Genomic DNA, 21,102 nt, shown 5'->3' with positions numbered 1-21,102 from the left:
ATTTATATTCAAAACAACACTTAATTCAGTTGCTTACTTGGCAAGTTCCTGAAGAGTTGTTAAGAGCTCACTGGTGGTTTTGTGGTCTTTGGCTCCCAGTGAAGACATCAAAATATGGACATCATTGAAAATCAGAATGTGATCTTTGGTGTGCTGCTTTGTTAACTGGAAAACTTCATTCCACCTGTCTCCCAGCTTTACCCCTGGGAATAAAATACATGATTTAAAACAATTCCACATGCAAAATATCATCATTACATGGCATATGCTTTATAGCAGGAGTTTCCAAACCTGCATGCAATACATCTTGGGGGAGTGGGGAGGGAGGGGGGACAGGAGAAATTGCATAATGGGAGATTCAATTTTCATTATAGTAATAATTGTCATTTAAGGGCTTAAAATACAAAATGTATGCTGGTAGGGATATGCAGGCAGCTGGTAAATCTGAAAGGGGGTACACAATAAGAAAAAGTTTGGGAACTTCTGCTTTATAGTCAATCAACACCATAAGCCTTGATCTTAAACTTAAAAAAAACACTTCTATATCCAGCAGAACTCTGTATGATTCTCATACTTTTATTTAATAATTTATCAACAAGTTATCACCAATATCCAAAGCATAATTAGTTGGCATTCTGGCCTAATCATAATTTTCTATCCACATGGAGCATGTGATTACCAATTCAGAATGCAATTGCAGAGTTCATCATGACCAGATGAAGCAGAGTTCTATGGTAATTAAACAAACTTAGTAAGTGGATAAGCATTTTTTTTCCTCTAGCTTAATTTCTTCTTTAAAAAGGTTAAAGTGAAATTTTTTTGGCTTTTTATGTGGTCTCTGAAACTGTCTGAATGACTGATACAGTACATGCATACAGTTCTTATTTCAATCAGTACCAATATTTAGAATGAAATATTAATGTTGACTAGATATTTATTGCAAGAGAAGCCTGACAGCCGTTTAATAGCTTATGCAGTTAATCTTTCAATGTCTTGTTGAAAACATATCTCCTGGGACCAAGCAAAAGAAATAAGTCAGTAAAGAAAAATGTGACTTAACGTTAGTTTAGCTGAATGGAATACTGTACTGGCCAGAAAAAAAAAGCTCAGGGGAGAAATAAAAGTAATGCACATTAATATAAACTTAAAATTTACCTCCCAAGGAAAGCACTGATTGGAAGAGTTTCTCCCTGTAACAACAAATCACTCAGCTTTGCTCTGCATCGTCCCTCTAATACTGCTCCTCCAGCATGCAGGAAAAGTGCAGCTTTGTCCTTCAATCTTTAAAGAAGAATGTGGACATTGATGCAGAAATTACCTTCTAGCTGAAGCCGGTACAGCATAGAGCAGTTATCAACCACATCTAGCATAGTTCCACTTGCTGCACACCTGGGACCAATCTGCAATCAGAAGGCATTGTCATGTTGCTTTATCCATGTATAAGTAAAGAGTTAATTTGAAAATCAAACTTATCTTAACAATGCAAAATTCATTCCATCCTTTTACTCTTCCAGATGCAACTATGTTCAAGAACTTAGATTTCATCTGTCATGAATATATCAATCTACAAATCTGATAATTCATATTACCCATGTTGCTTTTCCTTTCATGAAGTCAAATATAACATATCTGAAAACTGTACTCTTCCACAAACAACACCATGCTTTGCAACAGTTACTAGGGAGGACAAGATATCATCATAGAGTTTGAAATAAAACTCATACATTAAGAGATGTGCTATGCAGACTCCTTATTCATTATCTGTGGATCATTGAAAGAGATCTTCCTGAAATCCAGTCAGCAAAGCGCTTTAAACACATTACTTAGAACTGTGGGGAAAAACATGACTAAGCTAGTGTGTCATCTAAGCTATGAGCTCACACTTTACTCTAGACATCTTGGATTTACAGAAAATGTATTTTATGTCATATTAGATATTTTATTTCCTGGTCCATCCAGGGACTTTATACAGCAGGGAGCTACACAGCAATTAATGCAGTCTGGCTAAAGATTAAAAATGCTACTGAGAATACACCAAAGCAAAATTTTAAATCATTTCTAAAATTTGGCATAAACAAAATGATGGCATGAGTATCTTTTCACATTTTGGGATGACATCTCTAACTCACATGTCTTTTACTAATTAAGCAACCAACCCTAAGCTGCCAATTAAACATTTATTAATAAAACAGAAACCTGTATCACACTATGATTTCCTTTATGTTAAATACAAAAAGAAATATGTATGTGCATATCAGGCCATTTATAAAGAAGTGATCCCTACTCACATGATTATCATAAATTGTCAAAGCAGCCTCATAGTCACCCTGTAAAAGCAAAGGACAATGGAATGATGGTTTTTAGAATGCAGTGTCCCAAAGTAACTCCCAAGGTACACTCTTTGCCACTGAACTCTAACTAACTTACATTGCTTTGCTACGTGCACACCAACAGTTATTTCTCTGCTAAATTTTGCCCCAAACAATTTATAGCTGTTAAAGCATGAGTAAAACCAAACAAAATGCTTTGCAGCCCAATAGGCTGAGTATAAATAGTTTGATTAAGTGTTTCAATAGATCTCAAATACTTCCAGGAACAGGGAAAAATTTAACATCATATGATATCAGATTTTTTTGTCATAGGGGCCATCTTGGGTCTCTCCTGGTAATTTATGCAAACTGTAGCCCTCCACACTTCTTCTGCAGGTAGTATTTGTATTAATTTAAATAGGATTTTTGCCTTTTCCAGGACTGCAGAGATGAGTTTCATTACTATATCAAAACATTTGTCCTGAACATGCAATTATAGCAGGGCCACTTAACGGCTTCACACTAAACCTTCTACTTTTTAACTCAGATAATTTAAAAATATTATACTTCGAATAATGACATCATTTAGAAATATTTGAATAAAGTAGCAACAGTACAAACACTAGTACAGTACATTCAGAAATGCATCAATATATTTAAAATGAAAGAAGGCATATCAAACTTATTTTTCAGGTTGCTGTAACATGCAGCATAGATATAGCAATGTCCCCATACCTTTTCAATAAAATACAGAGCCCAGTGCCAGTAATTATGGCAAGCAAGCATATCAGAGTCCTGAGAAGAGAGGGAAAAAAATGTTACATCCAGTGTAAACTCTGATTTAAACAGATTCCATTCACTTTAGAGGTCAGTCTTCTCCTATAATAAATCTGAACAGATAAAATCTCAGTGGCTATAAAAGCCAAGAATCTAGAACTACCATTCTCCTCCAAAAACTGACTATGGCACCTTCTTGCTGAATGGATTTGTTCTGACAGAGATGAGCATATGAAATTTGCAAATTAAATTTTTAAGAGTCATTTTCAGAGTGACACTACATTTTGACTCAATCTCATATTGTGCATCATTTGGTAGCACCTTTAAAAACCCTCTATATTGACAATATAGAACTGAAAACCATTTTAGCAAAATACTTAGCATATGCAATGCCATTTTATGTATCCAGTGCAATTATTTAAAAGTGAAGCAAACACAGAGCAGCTTAAGACAGACCTATACAGCAAGAAAAACAGGATGTGGGTATCCAAAATAGAAAAGGGAAGCAAAACCAGGGAAACAGTTAAACTGGACAGGCAATATTATATAATGGGGTGAAGCCAAATATGTAATAAAAAAGAAGAAGCTGAAGGCAGATGGTGGAGGGCAACAGGCATGAAAAAGTACAATTAATCATGCCTAGCCAGCCAAGTCATCATATATTGTTCGGAAGGATTACGTAAGAATACTGCTTTGCGTACAGTATTGTAGAAGTAATTTTGCTTATGTGTTCATTAAATTAGGATTTGATACTGGAATAATCTCAGCAATCATTGCAATCCGTTCACACTCACACTTTATTTAAATTAGTGCAACAACAGTACCACTTTACATGCCTTTCTTGCCAGCCAAAGGCTGACGGCATAAAAAGTTCAAATACTCCTTTCCATTATGCTGGCAGGTATCTCCTGGAATCAATGACAGCACAACAATATAACAAAGAGAAGCTTGACTGGACTATACACTGGTAGAGAGAAGTAGTTAGCCATGTTAATCTGAGGTCAGGCAAGGTAGAGTTGCATCTTATTGACTAAATAAGAGATGTGCAAGCTGTGGCAGGCCAGTAGGGGGTGCTCCTGCATGGAGCCACCCACCTCACTGCGTCTGACCACCTTTCAGACTCCGAGTGCCTTCCTGCAGGCACCTCACTGGTGCCTTCCTGCAGGCACCTCTGGCTGACCCCCTTCCTGGAACACACCTGCTAGCCTAGGGGTAGAGCTGCCACTACCCAGGGATGGGCTTGATTCTGGCTCCGTGCCCCCTGGGAAACACAGACCTAATAGCCCTCGAGGGTACTTGAGTACTCACTTCAAGAATTTGGCATGCTTCCCTCAGTCGGAAGCACAAGTAGTGGTCTCCCTTAGTCATCCGAACCAAAGAGACCCCAAGGCATAATCTAGATGCACTCCCAATAAGTCTCCCACGCTGGTCACAAACAAGAACTTCATTGGTTACAAGGAGTAGGGTTGGAATAGGGTACAGAGTTGAGTAGTATCAAAGAAATCCCATAGAGCGAGCAGGGTGGCTGGGGTAGCCTTTGATCATGCATCTGAGTTACTGCAAGCGATATATCTAGTTAGATCTCAGGTAGCTTACTCACAAGTATCATCCAGATGCAGGTGGAGATTCCCTCTGGAGGCAGGCAGTTCATTGATCATGAGTTTTGAGAAAGAGAGCAAATTTCAGATGGTCCAGCTCTTCTCTCTCTCTCTGAGTTTTCCTCATGGCTGCTGCCCCCTCCTTCTGGCTAGTCCTTAACTTATATAGCCCTTATGACCTCATCTACCTGGTCCAATGGAGGCCAGCACCTGTTGGTGGTCAGCCAATCAATTTGAAACGCATCACTGGTTACTGGGCAGACTGGCAGCCTCTAGTCCACCAGGGTGCCCAAGCCCCTCACCCAGGTACATGATGCCAGTCATGTAGGCAGAGGGAGCAGGTTTCCCCCCTTCCTCAGGAATGAATCCAGCTCAGGTTTCCTAAAGAGATAGGGTAAGGTGTGTATCCTCTGCTGGGCCCATGCTAACCAAATTGTCACAGAGCAGAGTTTTTGGGGAGAAACAGAGTTGGCCTTCTGCCACACAAGCTTTCATAAGCAACAGGTTACTTCATCAGGTGCTATGAAGAGACCACAAGGAATTTTCTAATAGAAAGCTGTTTTGAATACATCGGTGACAATGGAAATAATTTAAACCCCTCCATTCCTGTTTTGTAGTTTTAGGAACAGGCTGGACAAGCACTTGCATGTAATGGTCTGAGTAGGGATGTTCCTGCCTTGAGCAGAGGATTGGACTCGATGACCTGCTAAGGTTCTGGATGCATTTCTTCCTGCATATTTTCTGTTAGGTACTCTTGATCCATGGCCCCACATCTGGGAACTTCCTGGTCAGTCTCCTCCTGGCTCTGGCCAAGCTGTTCATCTACCGGACCAGGAAGAGGCTCTGACTGGGTGTGTCCAGCTATTTTCCTGTTGTTTCTCTGCTCATGTCTCCAGGCACAGTTTCACTGGTTGGCATCCACAGGCTCCTTGGACTCATTTAGGGGACAATGGGCCAGTATGCTCTGCTTGGTGTCCTCCTTTGGAGCACTCATGATTAACCTAAGACCATCACTCTCATTCCTGTTTTCTTTTTATTTGTCCCAAGCAATTAGTTGCAATGTCTCCTTAATTAAGGGAGGGCTTATAGATTTCCCTTGTAGGTCTAGGGCCATGTTTTCTCATGACACAACAAATAGGCCCATCTCTGATCCCTACCCACTGGCATTCCTGTCCTCTGAAGATTGTTGTGGGGCGCCTGCCTTGGCAGGCCCTGAGGCACTCCTCACACCACTTTAGCAGACTGGGGGATACTAAGCTGGTCCACTTCCACATAGCCTACTGCCATCAGCTGTATATGTTCTTGCTCCACACACTCCACCATCCCACCCTTGTGTCCTGCCCAGATACCAACCTGCTGGATGCACTCAAAGGCAAGGGTCCCTGGCAGACAGGCCTGTACTCCACCCTGATCCCATGAGCCACCAGGGACTTAAGTTGGTAGTTCCTGCGCAGAGCCATTTCCACGGACACCTTTGATACCTGCCCTTTCTATCAGCAGAAGGAGACCCTGGCACAGGCCACCTTGAATGTGCCAGGCTGTACCCCTTCACCACCTCCTCAGGAACCTCCTGCTAAGGCTCTGGCTGCGCTTATCCCTGCACCTTTTCTTTTATGCATTCCCTTATCCATGGCCCCACCAGGTCCTGGGACCTCCTGGTCAACTTCCTCCTTGCTCTGGCCAAACTTGCCATCTACCAGACCAAGAAGCACATTCTTGGGTTAGGGGGAATCTGGGTAATTGTGGGGATGTTTTCCTGTCATTTCTCCACTCACATCTCTGGGCAGACTTTCATTGGGTGACATCCACTTGCTCCTTGGAGGACAATGGGCACTGGTTGGTATACTCTGCCCTGTGGTCCACATCCCCAACCCTTTTTTCTCATTTGTCATCCCCCAGTATCTCTTGTTATGCTTCTTATGGCTTCCTAGATTGAGATAGGCTTACTATCCTTTGCATAACAAATAGCCATGTCTCTGACAGTTGTGTGAGTGGATACTTTAGAGGGAGAGCACTGAACCAGATGCATCTAGAGTGATCTGTCCCCTGTTCATTACCCGCCCTGGCATCCACCATTATTGGTTTAGAGATGCCAGAGGAAACATTATATCCTGACTATGCTATCTGCTTCTACCACTTCCTGTGGCAGTGAGTTTCACAAGTTAACTATGTGCTGCATAAAAAAGTACTCTCTCTTATTAGTTTTAAGCCTGCCTCCTTCATATTTCAATGGATACTTCATTGATACCTTGCTTTACTAATAAAACCCACATGGTACAGAAAATATAGACAACTTAAAATTACATATGCAGTTTTCTGGCTGAGGAGAGAGAGAATGAAAGAAAAAACATTTGACGAATGCTACATTTATGCTACATTGCATAAATGCACTGCTCAAAAGTTCACATATTTTTGGTGATAGATGCAACAGAAGATCAAGAATAGGCTAGAAATAGACTTAAGTACCATTTCTCCTTCCTTTACACCTGAATTTTTGCACCCTTCCTTCTCCAGAAATCAACATAGGCGTCTCCAGAGCTTCTTTACAATCTTGCTTTGACTGTGTCTTTCTGCAACCCACTCTATATTCATTAACCTTTTTATGAAGTCATTTTTGCCAAGTTCCCTATTGACCCTTAAAATGCTGATCTCAGTCTAAGCAGAAAGCCTGTAAATTTCACTTTATTGCCTGCAGTAGAATAAGGGGCAAACGGTCATAGCACATAAAAGCAGTATGGGCAAATATATGTTGCTTAAGAACTAAATTATAAGTGGTATTTAAAATGTTTCACCTACAACCATTGGTCATTGAGACTTATGTCTATGAACTGCAAAATAATTTCTATGCAAAAATCACTTAAAGTACTTGACACAATATAACTAGGAAAAATAATGCAGGCAGAGGAGAAGATAGCAGTTTGGCTACATTCCTGACCCAATGACTTGTCTTTAAGCCCACAAAAGTAACAAGACTCCAAATAAGCCAACTTTGTCATAATTTAGTAGTTAAATAATGAAGACAAAGCCTTCTATTTTTGTTTGTATTGTGATTTTTAGCTGATATTTTAAAACAAAAACTTAAATTACCAAACCCATTAAAATGCTCCAAAAGTATAAAGAGGCTTATTTCCAAGCTGAACCAAGAGAAAATGCATTTGTGATTGAAGTAATGGACGGGACACAAGAGAGTGAAGTTCAGTTCCTGACTGCTTCATTCTTCCTGTGAAAAACTGAGCAAATTACAGGAAAAAATGGTAACACCAGTTCCTTATCTCACAGTGGCAGTGAAAAAATAAATTCATTAGTACTGTGAGACACTGTGGCCCTAGGAGCTGTCTAAATACATAGAAAGACTGAGAACATTCTGCTTCTCATGCAAACCACCACATATTTGAAATAACTAAACTGAAACAACAGATGAATACTGAAGGCAGATTTACACTAGTGTAATGGAGTGGAATTTGGCCTTTTTTCTGCAATGCTTCATTTCAGGGCAAATTCTGAATGCCTGAGTGAAATCTCAGTCTCCATGAGCACATCCTTATGATGGAAAAGCAGCTGCTTTCACTTAAACATAATAAGAAGCCTTTGTTCCTCTGACAACACCAATAACAAAATCCTTGGTCTTCCCTGTCACTAACCAGTTGCATCCAGGAATAAGAGCTAATCCAGAAACAAGGATCATCTGTACATGGCCTTCAGAGAAGAAAAAATGATGAATAAATAGTATTTCCTTTTGTCAAGAACACTGCAAATTCTGATCCTCCTGACAGCAATGGCAAAACCTGCCTCAAGAGTCTTTATTTGGGTCATTCAAAGAGATATAAAAGAAAGGAGGGGTGTTGACTTTAAAACAAAAGTGTACATTACAAACCACAGTTAAACGCTCAAGCTATATTTTTAAAAGAATACCCAGAGTGCATATGTGAAATATAGAATTGTTGCTGAATTTTCTGCCTGTTGCTTCCCAAGTAGGACATCCAAATAGTTCTCAGCAAAGGCTTCCTCCTATTTGTGAAAGCTTACCCATGCAATTTGTAACATACTATATTTACTCAATTCTAAGATGAGTTTTTCCCTCCATTTAACACAGGAGGGGAAAGCCTTTCATCTTAGAATCAAATATGGGGGGATGGGTCAGGGAGGAGGCAGGGGAAGGTGGTTGCTATGGCTCAGGCTCCAGCCCCTACTTGGGGTCACAGCCATAGCGGCAGATGCGGCCTGCCTCCCCCTCAATCCTACCTCTGCACTCTGCCATCTCCCTCCTTCATGCAATTTCTGCTCTCTCACATGCCCCTCTCCCTCCTCCGTCCTTATACTTGCTCTGTGACTGCAGGCTCCATCTACACTGTAGCCTGGGGTACTGTACATGGCCCTAGCCTGGCTGGTAGCAGCAGCACACAGCCTGCATGGCTGCTATGGGGATTAGGTTAGGCTGTGCTCAGTCCCCCAGACTAGACCAGGGATGGAACCTGCTAGTGTGGAACAAGGGCAAGGGGGAGGGGAAGGGAAGCAGAAGATAGGGGAGGAGGAAGGAGAGGGGATCAGAGGCTGAGTAAGGAGGGGAAAATGGGAAGAGCAGAGGCTGGTGGGGAGGGGCAGAAGAGGGAGCAGGGGCAAGGGGGCGCCCAAGGCTGCTGGGGGGTGGGAGGGGACAAAGGCAGGAATGCACAGTGGACAATATGCTTGGCCTCCCAACACCGACCTGCCCTTCACTGCCTGTACAGAATCCATATATATACAAAATCTAATGATTGGGTGGGTGATCTTAAATTCAGAGTCATCTTATATTTGAGTAAATACGGTGTCTGGTGAAAAGGTGTGTAAAAAGGAATCAACAACATTTGGTTGAAGGGAAGCCCCACCACACACACACACACACACACACACACACACACACACACACACACACACACACACACACACAGAGACAGAGCCATTTTGGAGACATTGTGAAGGACACTTACCTTCCAGTTGGTTTCAGTTTGCTTCATAAATGTCAGCCCATTATTCAAGTTTGCTTTCATTTCATTTATGTGTGCTATGGTATGGACAGACCATGCATCCATCTGATTGATGGCTAAGGCCTGATGGCAGGAAGATAAAAGAAAAGGACAATGCTTATTGGAGCATTATAAATAAATACTTATTCCTGATAGCATAGAAACAGAAGGCTAAGTCTCATAGACAATGCAAATGAACGTGACACAAGGTCCAGCTCATTTTCAAGCACAAACCAGTAGACTCATTTCAACAGAAAAGGAAAAATATGTTAACTGAAAGACTTCACTTGCTGGCTTCTATTGCACAATGAAAAAGCAGTATTTAAATGAAGGCCTGAACCTAAGTCACTATATTTACTTCTACTTTACAAATTCTCCTCAGGCTTTATTCATGGATGATTCCCTTGGCTTCAGAAAAATCAGGATTTCTCTCTGTATAGGTCACATGAATGCATTAGCTGACCACCTGTTTTAAGAGGACAAAAATGAAATGATTGATTGTAGTTTATTAGTTTTCTTACAAGTACATACTTGGCTAGCTCCTGACTATCAGATAGCTGCATCTTTGCCATTCCTACAACTCCCACTAACCTTTGGATTTTTTTCAATGTTCCTGCCAAAAGCTTAATGTAAGACATTTAATCTTTGTTGTTACTTTTAGCAATTTGATATCTAAGATCACTTGGAGGGGGAAAAAAAGAATCTATGAAAATACATTAGGGGTCATCTTTGCGGAAGACACGAGATATCCCAGAGGCTGAAGAAAGGCAAACAATACCAATTCTTTTTTCAAAAAAGGAAAAAGAAAGAATTCAAGATCTGTCAGCCTAAATCCTTGCCTAAGTACCACTTAAAAGCATGTTTATGAGTATCTGGGCTAAAACTGGCAGCAGTTTCAAAAAAAGTAAAATGCATCAATTCTGGCTGAACTAAGTCTTTGGGTATTATACACAAATTACTACAGCTACGTTTATTTCAAGGTCAGTTATTTCAAACATGTTTCCCAATTGCATGTGTTCAGAGAGAGCAGGGTCTGAAAGTAAGGAGCGGGGGAAGGGGCTGCAGGGGGAAGAAGTCGGAAGGCAGAGGGTACAGGGGCTATCTGACCTCCAATATTTATTTTTCCTACTAAATCAGTGGGAGAAGGAAAAATTCAAGACAAACCTCCAATAATTAGATTCTATACCTGGAAAAATTATAAGAAATGTATACTTTTTTCCATATAAAGAATTTAATTCAGGGGGTCAGCTTATATTTGAATAAATACGGTATTTCTCAAATGAACATTTCCATATAAAATAGGATTACAAAGTTCAAAGCTTTTAGCACCAGCAGCAGCCTGTTTACCTCACTGGCAAGCTTTTCAGCCTGATCAAACAAGTTAGTTTCCATCAGTCCAAAAGAGAACATCCCCTTCACATAGCTAAACAAAAGAAAATAAAAAACATTAGAAGGATGGCACTTGTCTTGCAAAACACTAGATGTGTATGTCACACAAAATATTTAATTCATTGCAAATTGTAATACTCAAAAATAGAAAGAGAAAGAACTCAGAGCTGATTTTTGTGTAAAAATTAGAAATCCACCAAAGAAAAAGAATTAGTCATTTTTCACTGTATACTTATTAGGAAAAAATGTGTTCTATGCACTCTGCTAATTACAACTTCATAGAGAACTGTTTGTGATGCAAAGTACAATTTTAAAACACACCACATATGTGTTCAATGAAAAAAATATATATGCGATCTGTACAGGATTCTATGCACATATTTCTACATGATCCAGTATATGTGGCATTATACTATTTTCCCTATTTAATTTTTCAATGAAAAGAATCCACAGAGAAGGAAGAACACTTTAAGAATGGTACTTATTCCAAGACAAAAAGGAAACATTAAGGGTATATTTAAACAGCAAGATATCCACAAACTCTAAACTCAAGGAGAAGCAAGCCATTCTTCCCCTACTACATTATTTGATCTAAGGTCTATCAAACCTGGGTTGGTCATGTCCATGCTGTGCTTACTTTCACTTCAATATGGTATTAGGACTGATGGGAACATATCCCAGGCTCTCTACAGAGTAGAGCCTTTCCAGGAATTGATCTGCAGGACGACTCTAACTTTTCTTAATATTTTTAAACTACAACAAGAAGTCAGATGTAGATCAAATCCTGTGGGAAAAAATCCTGACTAAAAGAACACAAGGACAATGAACAGGCTGCCTAGGAAAGTGGTGGAATCTCCTTTGCTGGACATTTTGAAGAGGAGGCTGGATAGGTGTCTATCGGGGATGGTTTAAGAGGAGCTTAACTTGCATCTGTGACCCATGAGTTCCATTCCTGCCCTAGGAGTCTAGGATTTTATGGTGGCCTTAAGGATAGATGTTATTTTAGCCTGCCACTATGTATAGCTGGCCTGCCCTGCAAGATGCTCAGTTTTCTGCATATGTAGTGAAGGTGAGAATCATGGATCACTTGGAGAGCAGGAGAGCCTTTTGTGCACAACAGAAACATGCAAGGGGGTTCCTTCCCTGCCAAGGAAGCACTTCCATCATTTGATGACTGGAAAGGGCCTTTTTTGTGAACCTTTGAATCCAGTCCCCTATGTTTGCAGGCAATTGATTTTCAAAGGATCCTCATGATCATCCACTCCATCTCCTCACACACCACAGCCACGAAAAACCCCAAACAAAATAACTATAATGTGCCAAATGTACATAGAGCAGAGAGAGGAGCTTGCAATGACCTGACCACTGCAGTGGCAAAGAATTTGTTAGGTTAGAACATGCTTAGATGGTAAGGATCACACCCTGTGATATAAGAAAGACAAAATATCCCACAGTCCTGGCCAATCTGACCTGGGGGAAAAATTCCTTCTTGACCCCAAATTTGGGGACTGATATGACACCGATTGCATGAGCAAGACTCCTCAGCCTGGTATCAAGACTTAGTTTTCATAAAACTAGCAAGAGCATAAGAACACCACAGGCAAACTTCCAGCTCAAACTGTGAAGAACTGCAGACTGGCCTCAAACTAGAGTAGGGCTGTCCAACTTCTGAGTGGGCAAGCTACACTGCTCCTGGGGTGTTTCAGCCTAGTGGTGGTGGCAAGAATGAAAGCAGTAGTAGGAGCAGGTGATGGAGGAAGGTGGCAATGGCTGGGAAGAGGAAGTGGCTCCCAGACCCATGGAGGGAAGCATGGGAAGCCAAGAAGGTAAGGACGGTGGGAGCCTGTGGGCCATGAGCTAGCTACGTGCAGCCTGAAGGCTACCATTTGGACAACCGTGCTTTAGAACAATGTGAAAAAATTATAAAGCCAAATAAAGTGTTTATGAAAGAAAAACATTCCTTTTAAAATTAGACAACATTTTGACCCTTTTTTAAATCAGCAGACTTGAAATCTAAACATTCCATGCACCTCCCACATGGAGATCAAGTTTAATTTCAATAAAGTTATGGGGATAGTATCTTGAAATCTTCATCTCATTTGCACTGATTATCTTTATTCTATCATCCAGTACCTTCCATTCTACCCCTTCTTCCTGTCTTTTCCCCATTCTAGTTTATGAAGCTGTACTCAGACAAAGGGCCACCACACAGAAGATTTCACTACTTTCTCAGCAGTTGCAGAGTGGTGGCGATGGAGTGGGCACTCAGAAGGCCAAAGGCAAGACTTTGCTTCCAAAGCCATTTGGGTATAAAACTTACAAATGCTGCTATGCCACATGCAAAAGTCTGCACAGGTATTGCTTCACAGCATGAATCCTTGATCCTGGTGGATTTAGCCAGTTTGCACTACCAGAAGTACCTCATTTATGTGGTATTAGGGAGCACCGGGTGCTGCTATTGAGATTACTAGGAATACTTACTGGGAATACTAGGATTAGGATTAGTCACTAGGATTATTTAAATACGGCTGGGTTGGCCCCAGCTCTGCATGATTTGGCTTCATGGTTTGCTAAATACAACACCTTTCAGTTTAAAGAAACAACAAATGAGTGTAATGAGAGAGCCTTTAATCACTGTCAAGCGCTGATCAGACTGCCTATCAGAGGGAAAGCCTACAGGGGTTTACACATCCTACATATGATCAGGCAATTACATTTTTTATACTTCCCTTGTACACTGAACAACTACAAAAAAAACAACCAGATCCTAATGATTCCATATTAAAAATTGATCACTGGTTACTACAGAGATACCCATGCAGGTGCACCCTATTTCACTACTTTGGTATGTGTACCAGTTAGTTATCCCAGCATTGTTGAACCACCCTGTTTTCCTAAAATATCCCACTCAACTCATCTTCCAGCTGTAATCTGCAAGGGCCTTGAAACTCCCTGCTCATTATAGTTTTGGCAGCCCAACTGAGCCCGGTCACCTTCTGGAAGGCAGAAGGAAGTGGGGGAACTTGGGTTAAAAACTGGCATTACCAAATTAAGCAGACCAGGTATACTGGGATGTGTTACACATCCCTGCACTGCTGACCCATTTCACTGGGACAAGCAGATATTGCCCATTCTCTCACCTGTTGATCCTCTGGGAAAATGAATGATGTTTCCCACTTAGATGCACTCTGGATATTCTTCAGGGTGTGTCCTCAGGGCATTCTTTTATGCACTGGTAGTTCAATATAGCTTATTCATATACACTTGGAAAGACTACAATCATAATCAGCATACATATACAATCCCAAAACACACTGCTGACCAAAAATAACCAAAGCACAGACACACGAGATATTAGGAATCCAAACCAGTAATTGAAGACAACTTATTACATACCTGCTCAGAGGAATATTAGGTGACCAGTGGGGATAAACCCGGGCAACAGAGTCTCGCATTTGTATACTATGGCCCAGGTAAAAATAAGTGTCATGGGAAAATTTGAGCGCTAGCATGTCAGTTGGGTGGTCCTGTAGAATCTGCTCCCATACTGCACAAGCTTTGGGAAGTTGCCTGATGATAAGAAACTATATTAATCATCAATATAGCCATCAAAACTCAAGTGCCTCCCTCTATTATTCCTTCCAAACTTGTGTTTCTCTCTGGCAAGTAGGAAACCCAGTGACAAATTATAGTTTTCTACCTTGCAGGAATTTCCTAATTTTTAGCTGTATGAGAACATTAGATATATTGTCTTCAACATGTACCTTCTCAGAGCTGGCCTTAGGGAAAATGGTATCCTGGACAAACTTGCATTTGGGCACCCCTCCCAGCCTGCACTCCCCCAGCCCTACACTTCCCACCCCAAATCAGTGATGCTGCTGAAGGCAGAGGCAGGCAAGCAAATGCATGGGGCATAGTCCAGTGGGGAGGCAGAGTGGCATGGTACACCAGGAGGGTGGGTGGCAGGCACTGCTGCTGCTGTGTGAGAGCAAAGTGAGTGGACTGGAGCACCCACAACCCTACCCCCTGGCTTCTCCTGAGCAGCAGCTGGAGGTGGGGGCAGGCTGGGCTGGCCACCACTCGTCTGACTGGGACAGGGATCAGTCATGGCACAGGGGAGTAGAGCAGGGGGAAAGTGCTGCTGTGGGCATGAGCTGTTCATACAAGTGTGGCACACCCTTGACTATAGCATCGTAGGTGGTTGCCCACCCATAAGGTCAGCTCTGCATCTTCTTCTAGACTGGGGGGGTAAAGTACACAGGCCAGGGCCAGACCCAGCCAACAATGCCATATCACCTGGCCCATGGAGCTCCTGGAGGGGACATGAATTTGGGGGTGAGGTGAGCAGAGGTGGGACCTTGTGACAGGAGTACCTCTACAAGAGTCTTTCTATTGGTGACTCCGCCCTCCTGTTACGGGCCAACCATGCCTTGATCTCGGTTAATTAATAGATGTTAATTAGCAGGAGGCTGCCCATTTTATTTTTTTGCCCTGGTGCTATCTGCGGCTCCTTTCCTCCCCTACACTGCAGCCCAAGCCTTGTGGATGATACTGATGTGGTTTAACCTGGACCTTGCAGTAATTTGGTCCTCTCCTTGACTTCCTGGGGTTTCTCACTGCCCCCGCCTCGCTCTGGGGCTGGGGCCAGTGCACCCCAAAATGCCACACCCTCTCTGGTGCTGGGATCCCCACGCTACTGTGGAGCCCCTATGACGCCTCCTCCAGCCCCTAATAGCCTCACCCAGTCCTCCGGTGTTATAAAACTACAAACAGAAAACTCAAGCCCCTGGGCTATAACATAAAATCAATCTAAGCCGTCTGGCTAACCATCATTCAAAATCCCTACCAGGGAATTCTCCACCCCGTATCTGCAAACAGGAGCTGCTTGTGCCATTAGGCTTCTCTACTCTGCTTACTCCAGCAGAGCTCCTTCTCCCTTGGCTGACGGCAGGGAACTGCCCTTCTGGCTTCACTCCTGGGGTTTATATGTGCCAGGCCCTGCCCCTTCCTGTCAGCTGACTCCCCAGAAGTTGCCCTAGCAACCCACACCTATGCCTCTGCTCTGAGAGTAGCAGGCACCTTAGTGTCCTGCTACAGACCTGTCACTGAAATCCAGGCTACAGAGCCCAGGGGGCACATTTCAGTGGCAGAGATGCACACAAGTGACAGCTGTGTTAATCCCTACAGCTCCCTAAACTGACACAGCGTCTCACCCCGCTGCCCCCATCTGTCACCCCATTGGCAAAGATGGGTTAAGTTCCAACTTGCAAGGAGCCCTGTGGTGTGGACATGACTCGGGATGGGGGTGCAGTTTGACACCTCTGTTCTAGACAAGTACAAGCTTGTTTGCTATTAATGCACTACAAAGGAGGGAAAACTTGCAAGTTGACCCATGTAGGAAGACTTCAGTTTGTAGAGAGCTGAAGTGGAATCAGTGTAGCTCCCCATAAATGCAGGAGTTTTCCCATGTAATTCAGATTTGCAGGACTGGGACCTTAGTGCCATAAATGGTGCATTGTGTTGACAGTGTGGGGGGGCACAATTCCATGCCACTGCTACTGCTGGGCCCTCGCTCCAGCCAGGCTGCAGTCCCATGCCCCACTGTCGGTGCAGAAATCTGAGGGGGCACGTGTCCCATGCCCAACCCCACTCATTGCCTATGGTTAGTGCTATCCTGTCAGACAATATACTCTATGGTGTATGTAAGATCAATGCATCTCTAGCACATCAGGTACCATAATTTCACATATATAACACCCCTCCACATAAAAGATGTACCTTGTTTTTCAGAGACAAGATGTGGGGGGGAATTCCTTCAGAGTCATGGACAACTGTATGATAGAGTATCATATTTTCTCAGTTCTAAGGCAAAGTGTGTGTGCCCCTCCCCTCCCCCCCCCCCGATTCATCATAGGGTCAATAAACTCCCCATTGTAAAATTACCTATCACAACTGAGGGCTGTGAGAATAGGCTGTGCAGGGAGCCCAGCTGGAGCAGTGACAGCAGCAGCTCTGTTCCCTGCTTAGATTCCCTCCTCCATCTCCTCCCCTCCACCAGGGCAGGGAAGGATGAGTCTCCATTTTGCTGCAGCTGCGGTCTCCAGCCTACTCCATGCTGCAGGAAACAGCTGTGTTGGGAGCCTGGCTCTACATTGCTCAGATTTCTCCTGCTGTGCATTGCTCCCTTCCCCTCTCCCCATGAAAGGGGGGGGGAGCAGGGAAGGGTAGGATAAATCTGTGGTGCAGAGCTGGGCTCCCAGCAAATCTGCTTCCTGCACCATGGGGCAGGAGTGGCTCTAGGGCTCTACCTGTGCCTGAATCAGTGGGGAAAGCAGCAGGAACAGGAGGTAAATAGAACAGGGGGCAAGGGATAAGGGACAGGATGCCTGGTCCCCTGCCCCTGGTTTCCCCCATCCATTTCCCCACAACCTGCCCCCTCATTTCTGCTTTTCCCATTGTCTGCCCCATGCTTCCCCATTTAAAACATGTATGTCCAGTGTGTGGGGAAAAGAGCATATTGTATGTGAGAAAATATGGTAATATCATTTGCTAGCTGTATTAGAGTGGCACTGCTATCTAATCTGGAAGAAACATTTTACAGAATACTCAAATGGAATGAAAGACAAACAGCAAAATGCAAATACAAATGGTGATAATGTATATAGTTTGAATGGTAAAGGAAAATTGTTCCTTCCTTCTCACTGCCATTAAAACCAACCACTTACCCACGTGCAAATAAATCTACTGCAGACACATGTAGTTTCTCCCTTTCAGTCAATGACTGTGATTTTGAGAGAGCCACCATCTTCTTTACTGCTCTGTCCAGCTCTGTATTTAACCGCACTGAAGTCCCAGTGCCAACCAGATCCAAGCCATTAGCAATCACGTGTCCCATTGCTGAAAGAAGTGACAGATACCAGCTTCAGACATGCATAATTGCAGGCAGCTCGGCAGGCACAATAAATGTGGGCTAAACTACTGATGTATTTTTCAGTGAGGTCATACCAGCAAACAGTTGTGCCAAAAGCTGGTAAGGATCTGACAGAAAGCCCAAATCACACACTAGCAGGACCCTGGAATTTCCTTTGCCAGTAAACTGGCTACTTTCAAATTCTCCTTCAACATCCCAACAACCCTCCTTTGTTCCCAAATACTAAACTTAGTATTAGGAACAGTATTAGGTACTAGTGCTGTTTCAGCCTATCTAGAACTTTTGGAACCCATTTCCCCTGCTGTACTTTATAATGGCCTATGCACAAAAGAGACAATGGAATGCAGATCATAGACAGACCCAGAGGCACCATAAGATAAGAATTCAGAAGGGTCCTGATACCTGGGTGGCAGAAGGAGATGCAGAATATTGTACATTGTCTGAAACACTACTAAGAGTTACATTAGTCTTCAAGAGAGTCACCACAGGGCATTATTTCAGTTATAATAAAGAAAAAGAGAAATCACATGCAAAATGTTTGGATTAAGAGAAGAGACGCCCAGATGCTCAGAATCAGTGAACTGTTGATTTTACTAGCTGTGATGTACATCACAGAGAAGTGACACATTTCTCTCAGACTGGTTCTGCTCACTGCTCAATATCCTCTGTGTAAGGTTGCCTTTCTATGGGTTGGCTTTCCTCTCACAGGATAGGCCTATGAAATTTGGCAGAGGTAGAGCTGCAGCATGATAGTTACTATTTTGCTACAGATAAGTAGTCAGTGAGGCTCCCTCTCTCCAGCTGTTTAACTCCTTTTATCATCCCCTTTTTATTCACAAGATATCACGTTCAAATATTGCTCAATGCAGCAAGGTCAGACTAGCCAGCACAAGATGTTTGGCATTCCACTCTGCATCTATAGTCACTGCTATGAGCAAAATTCTCCTCAAAATGCATGCTAATTCAAGAATGGAATGGAAACCAGAGACTTTTTAATACCTTTGTCTTGCCTATATACAGAAACATCTCGAAAGATTGTGAAGGCATAAAACAAATGTTGATGACTTCAAATGCATTTTATAATGATTTTATCTTACTTAACCAACCAACCAAATAATCCTACAATACACAACTTTCATTTCACAGTACTTTCTACTCATTAAAAGATACTCCACTATGTAGCCTGAGGATTAACATCTTCTTTACCATTAACTTTTTCCCTTACGTACACTATCACACATTACTGCCACCATGCTCATCTTTCAGCAGGTGTTTGTGTAGTACCATCTCCTTCTGATGGCTTAACCATACTACCTTCCACAGCGCAACCAAATTCCAAATCGAAATTTTCTTTCTGTGTACCATCAAATTACTGATTTTTTTTTTATTGATACATTCTATAATCATTTTATTGGGCTAATTACCATTTCTCCTGCTAGCTATTGAAAAGAGAAGTAAAACAGAGACAAAAGAGATTATAACGAAGAAAATGTACTGGGGAATACAAAAAAGCTGTCCAGACCATAAATGTTATCCTAAACTGGCCCTCCTCTTGGGCAAAATCAGTTAGGCAGAAGGCAATGTAAATTTGCACCTTATAGACCAACTAAATCAGAAATGTAGAGCTTTCATAAGCAGAGGGCTTACTCCATCAGATGAAAGAATTCCAACTTGCAGAACTCGCGGGGCCTTAGTGCTGTCCTCTCATCTACCTTTCTTGTTACACATTAGCAGTAAACCTTTATTCACAATACAAACAATACAATAATCAAAAGGTTATACTTACTAAAATTTGGATCTGCTGCATTTAACTTGGAGAGACATCCCTCAATGCCTCCTAGGCTCTTATCACTGGTCCATGTTGCATACTGCAATACAGAATGACACTGACTAAAAATTTAGTGGAACGGAGTTTCTTTTCATTGTCCTGAGCAAAATTAAAAAGTCAGTCATATAAATGGTAAAAGAGAACAGATTTTAAATTCAGAAATACTTATCAAACACATAATCAGAAAAACGCTGGGGGACTCTGGTTCTTAGAACTGTGGTTTAATCCTAACTCTCCTTTCAGTCTGGAATTTGGAAATCAACTGCAACAATGTGATTTTTTGAATACCCACTTAACCCAAACCCTTCTGTCATACCTGAGTCAGTATGGCATCAAACATCTTGCAGGCCTCATTACTAGTCGTGGATAGAGCAAGTCCAGCATCCTGCCAGGCCTGAAAAACCATGAACATATGAGATCTTTTAACTCAATATACACTGATCTCTCAGATAGTATATTTGTTAAGACATAGGAACTGAAGTAACAGGTTTCCAGCAATGTCTTTCAAAAAAGGCTGACAGGACAATGTGAATAGCCATACACTCATTTTACTCAACTAAAATCATGACTGGAGTATCGTATGAAAGGGGATAGCAAGGGAAGAATGGTAATGACAGAAGAAAAGATAAAATAAATTGTATAGTAAAGGTTTTGTAACTCCAGGTTAGTTATCCAGACTGAGGAATACATACTATTGGGGTTAAGCAGCAAATACCATAGAGCACACAAGAAGAAAGAATAGGAAAAACAGCTACATGGTAGCAAAATCTTCCGTTTAGAAGTAGTTCCACGAATGGCCAAATGATCTGCCAGTTCCCTCAAGTGAATGGAGTTAATGTCAGCAAAGAATGTGGCCCAAGAACTTACTCAGAGGGCTATTTGCTAAAGCTGAAATGCAATACAGAAGCACTGAAAGAATTAAGCTGCACAGAATTTCACAACAGATTATATAGCATCCTCTTTGGATAAACTGTACAACAAAAACCTCATTGTGATAACTGAGATTTTAGATCTTGCACACTGATTTTATAACCAAGAAAACAGAATGAAAACCTCATTTATTTCCTGGTTTAAACTATGTATATGTTACACAATAGGGTGGCTGGCAAACTGGTTCATGATTGTCTTCATGAGTCTCCCTAAGAGAAACCCACTAGCAAGATGGAACCCCAACCCCCACCATCATTCTGAAAAATACCTAATTTACTATAAGATGGTTTGTGTAACCTTAATTGCGATTCTTCATGCATATGCACATAGTATTTAA

General features: G+C 42.1%; 1 protein-coding gene across 5 annotated transcripts in view; it reads right to left on the bottom strand.

Moving 5' to 3' along the window:
• Positions 1 to 21,102, bottom strand: part of LOC149866514 (tetratricopeptide repeat protein 38-like) — a 46,371-nt gene that overhangs the window by 21,127 nt on the left and 4,142 nt on the right. For all 5 annotated transcript variants that reach the window (XR_016441911.1, XR_016441912.1, XM_090043817.1 and 2 more), the window contains exons 2-11: positions 20,152 to 20,229; positions 19,794 to 19,875; positions 17,802 to 17,973; positions 14,473 to 14,646; positions 11,035 to 11,110; positions 9,652 to 9,771; positions 3,045 to 3,104; positions 2,289 to 2,327; positions 1,319 to 1,400; positions 38 to 203 (exon numbers count right to left, since the gene is read on the bottom strand). Coding sequence is in view for 3 of the 5 variants with exons in the window: in XM_090043817.1 (XP_089899943.1) it covers positions 38 to 203; positions 1,319 to 1,400; positions 2,289 to 2,327; positions 3,045 to 3,104; positions 9,652 to 9,771; positions 11,035 to 11,110; positions 14,473 to 14,646; positions 17,802 to 17,973; positions 19,794 to 19,875; positions 20,152 to 20,229 (1,049 nt within the window). In the remaining 2 variants the exon portion in view is untranslated. The remainder of the gene's footprint in view (positions 1 to 37; positions 204 to 1,318; positions 1,401 to 2,288; positions 2,328 to 3,044; positions 3,105 to 9,651; positions 9,772 to 11,034; positions 11,111 to 14,472; positions 14,647 to 17,801; positions 17,974 to 19,793; positions 19,876 to 20,151; positions 20,230 to 21,102) is intronic.

Source organism: Crocodylus siamensis, chromosome 4 (assembly GCF_052110815.1).
Source record: "Crocodylus siamensis isolate JL-2025a chromosome 4, ASM5211081v1, whole genome shotgun sequence".
In the NCBI taxonomy this organism is placed as follows: domain Eukaryota; kingdom Metazoa; phylum Chordata; order Crocodylia; family Crocodylidae; genus Crocodylus; species Crocodylus siamensis.
Note: the sequence above shows the minus strand (reverse complement) of the source record. Positions and strands in the feature narration are given on the sequence as shown.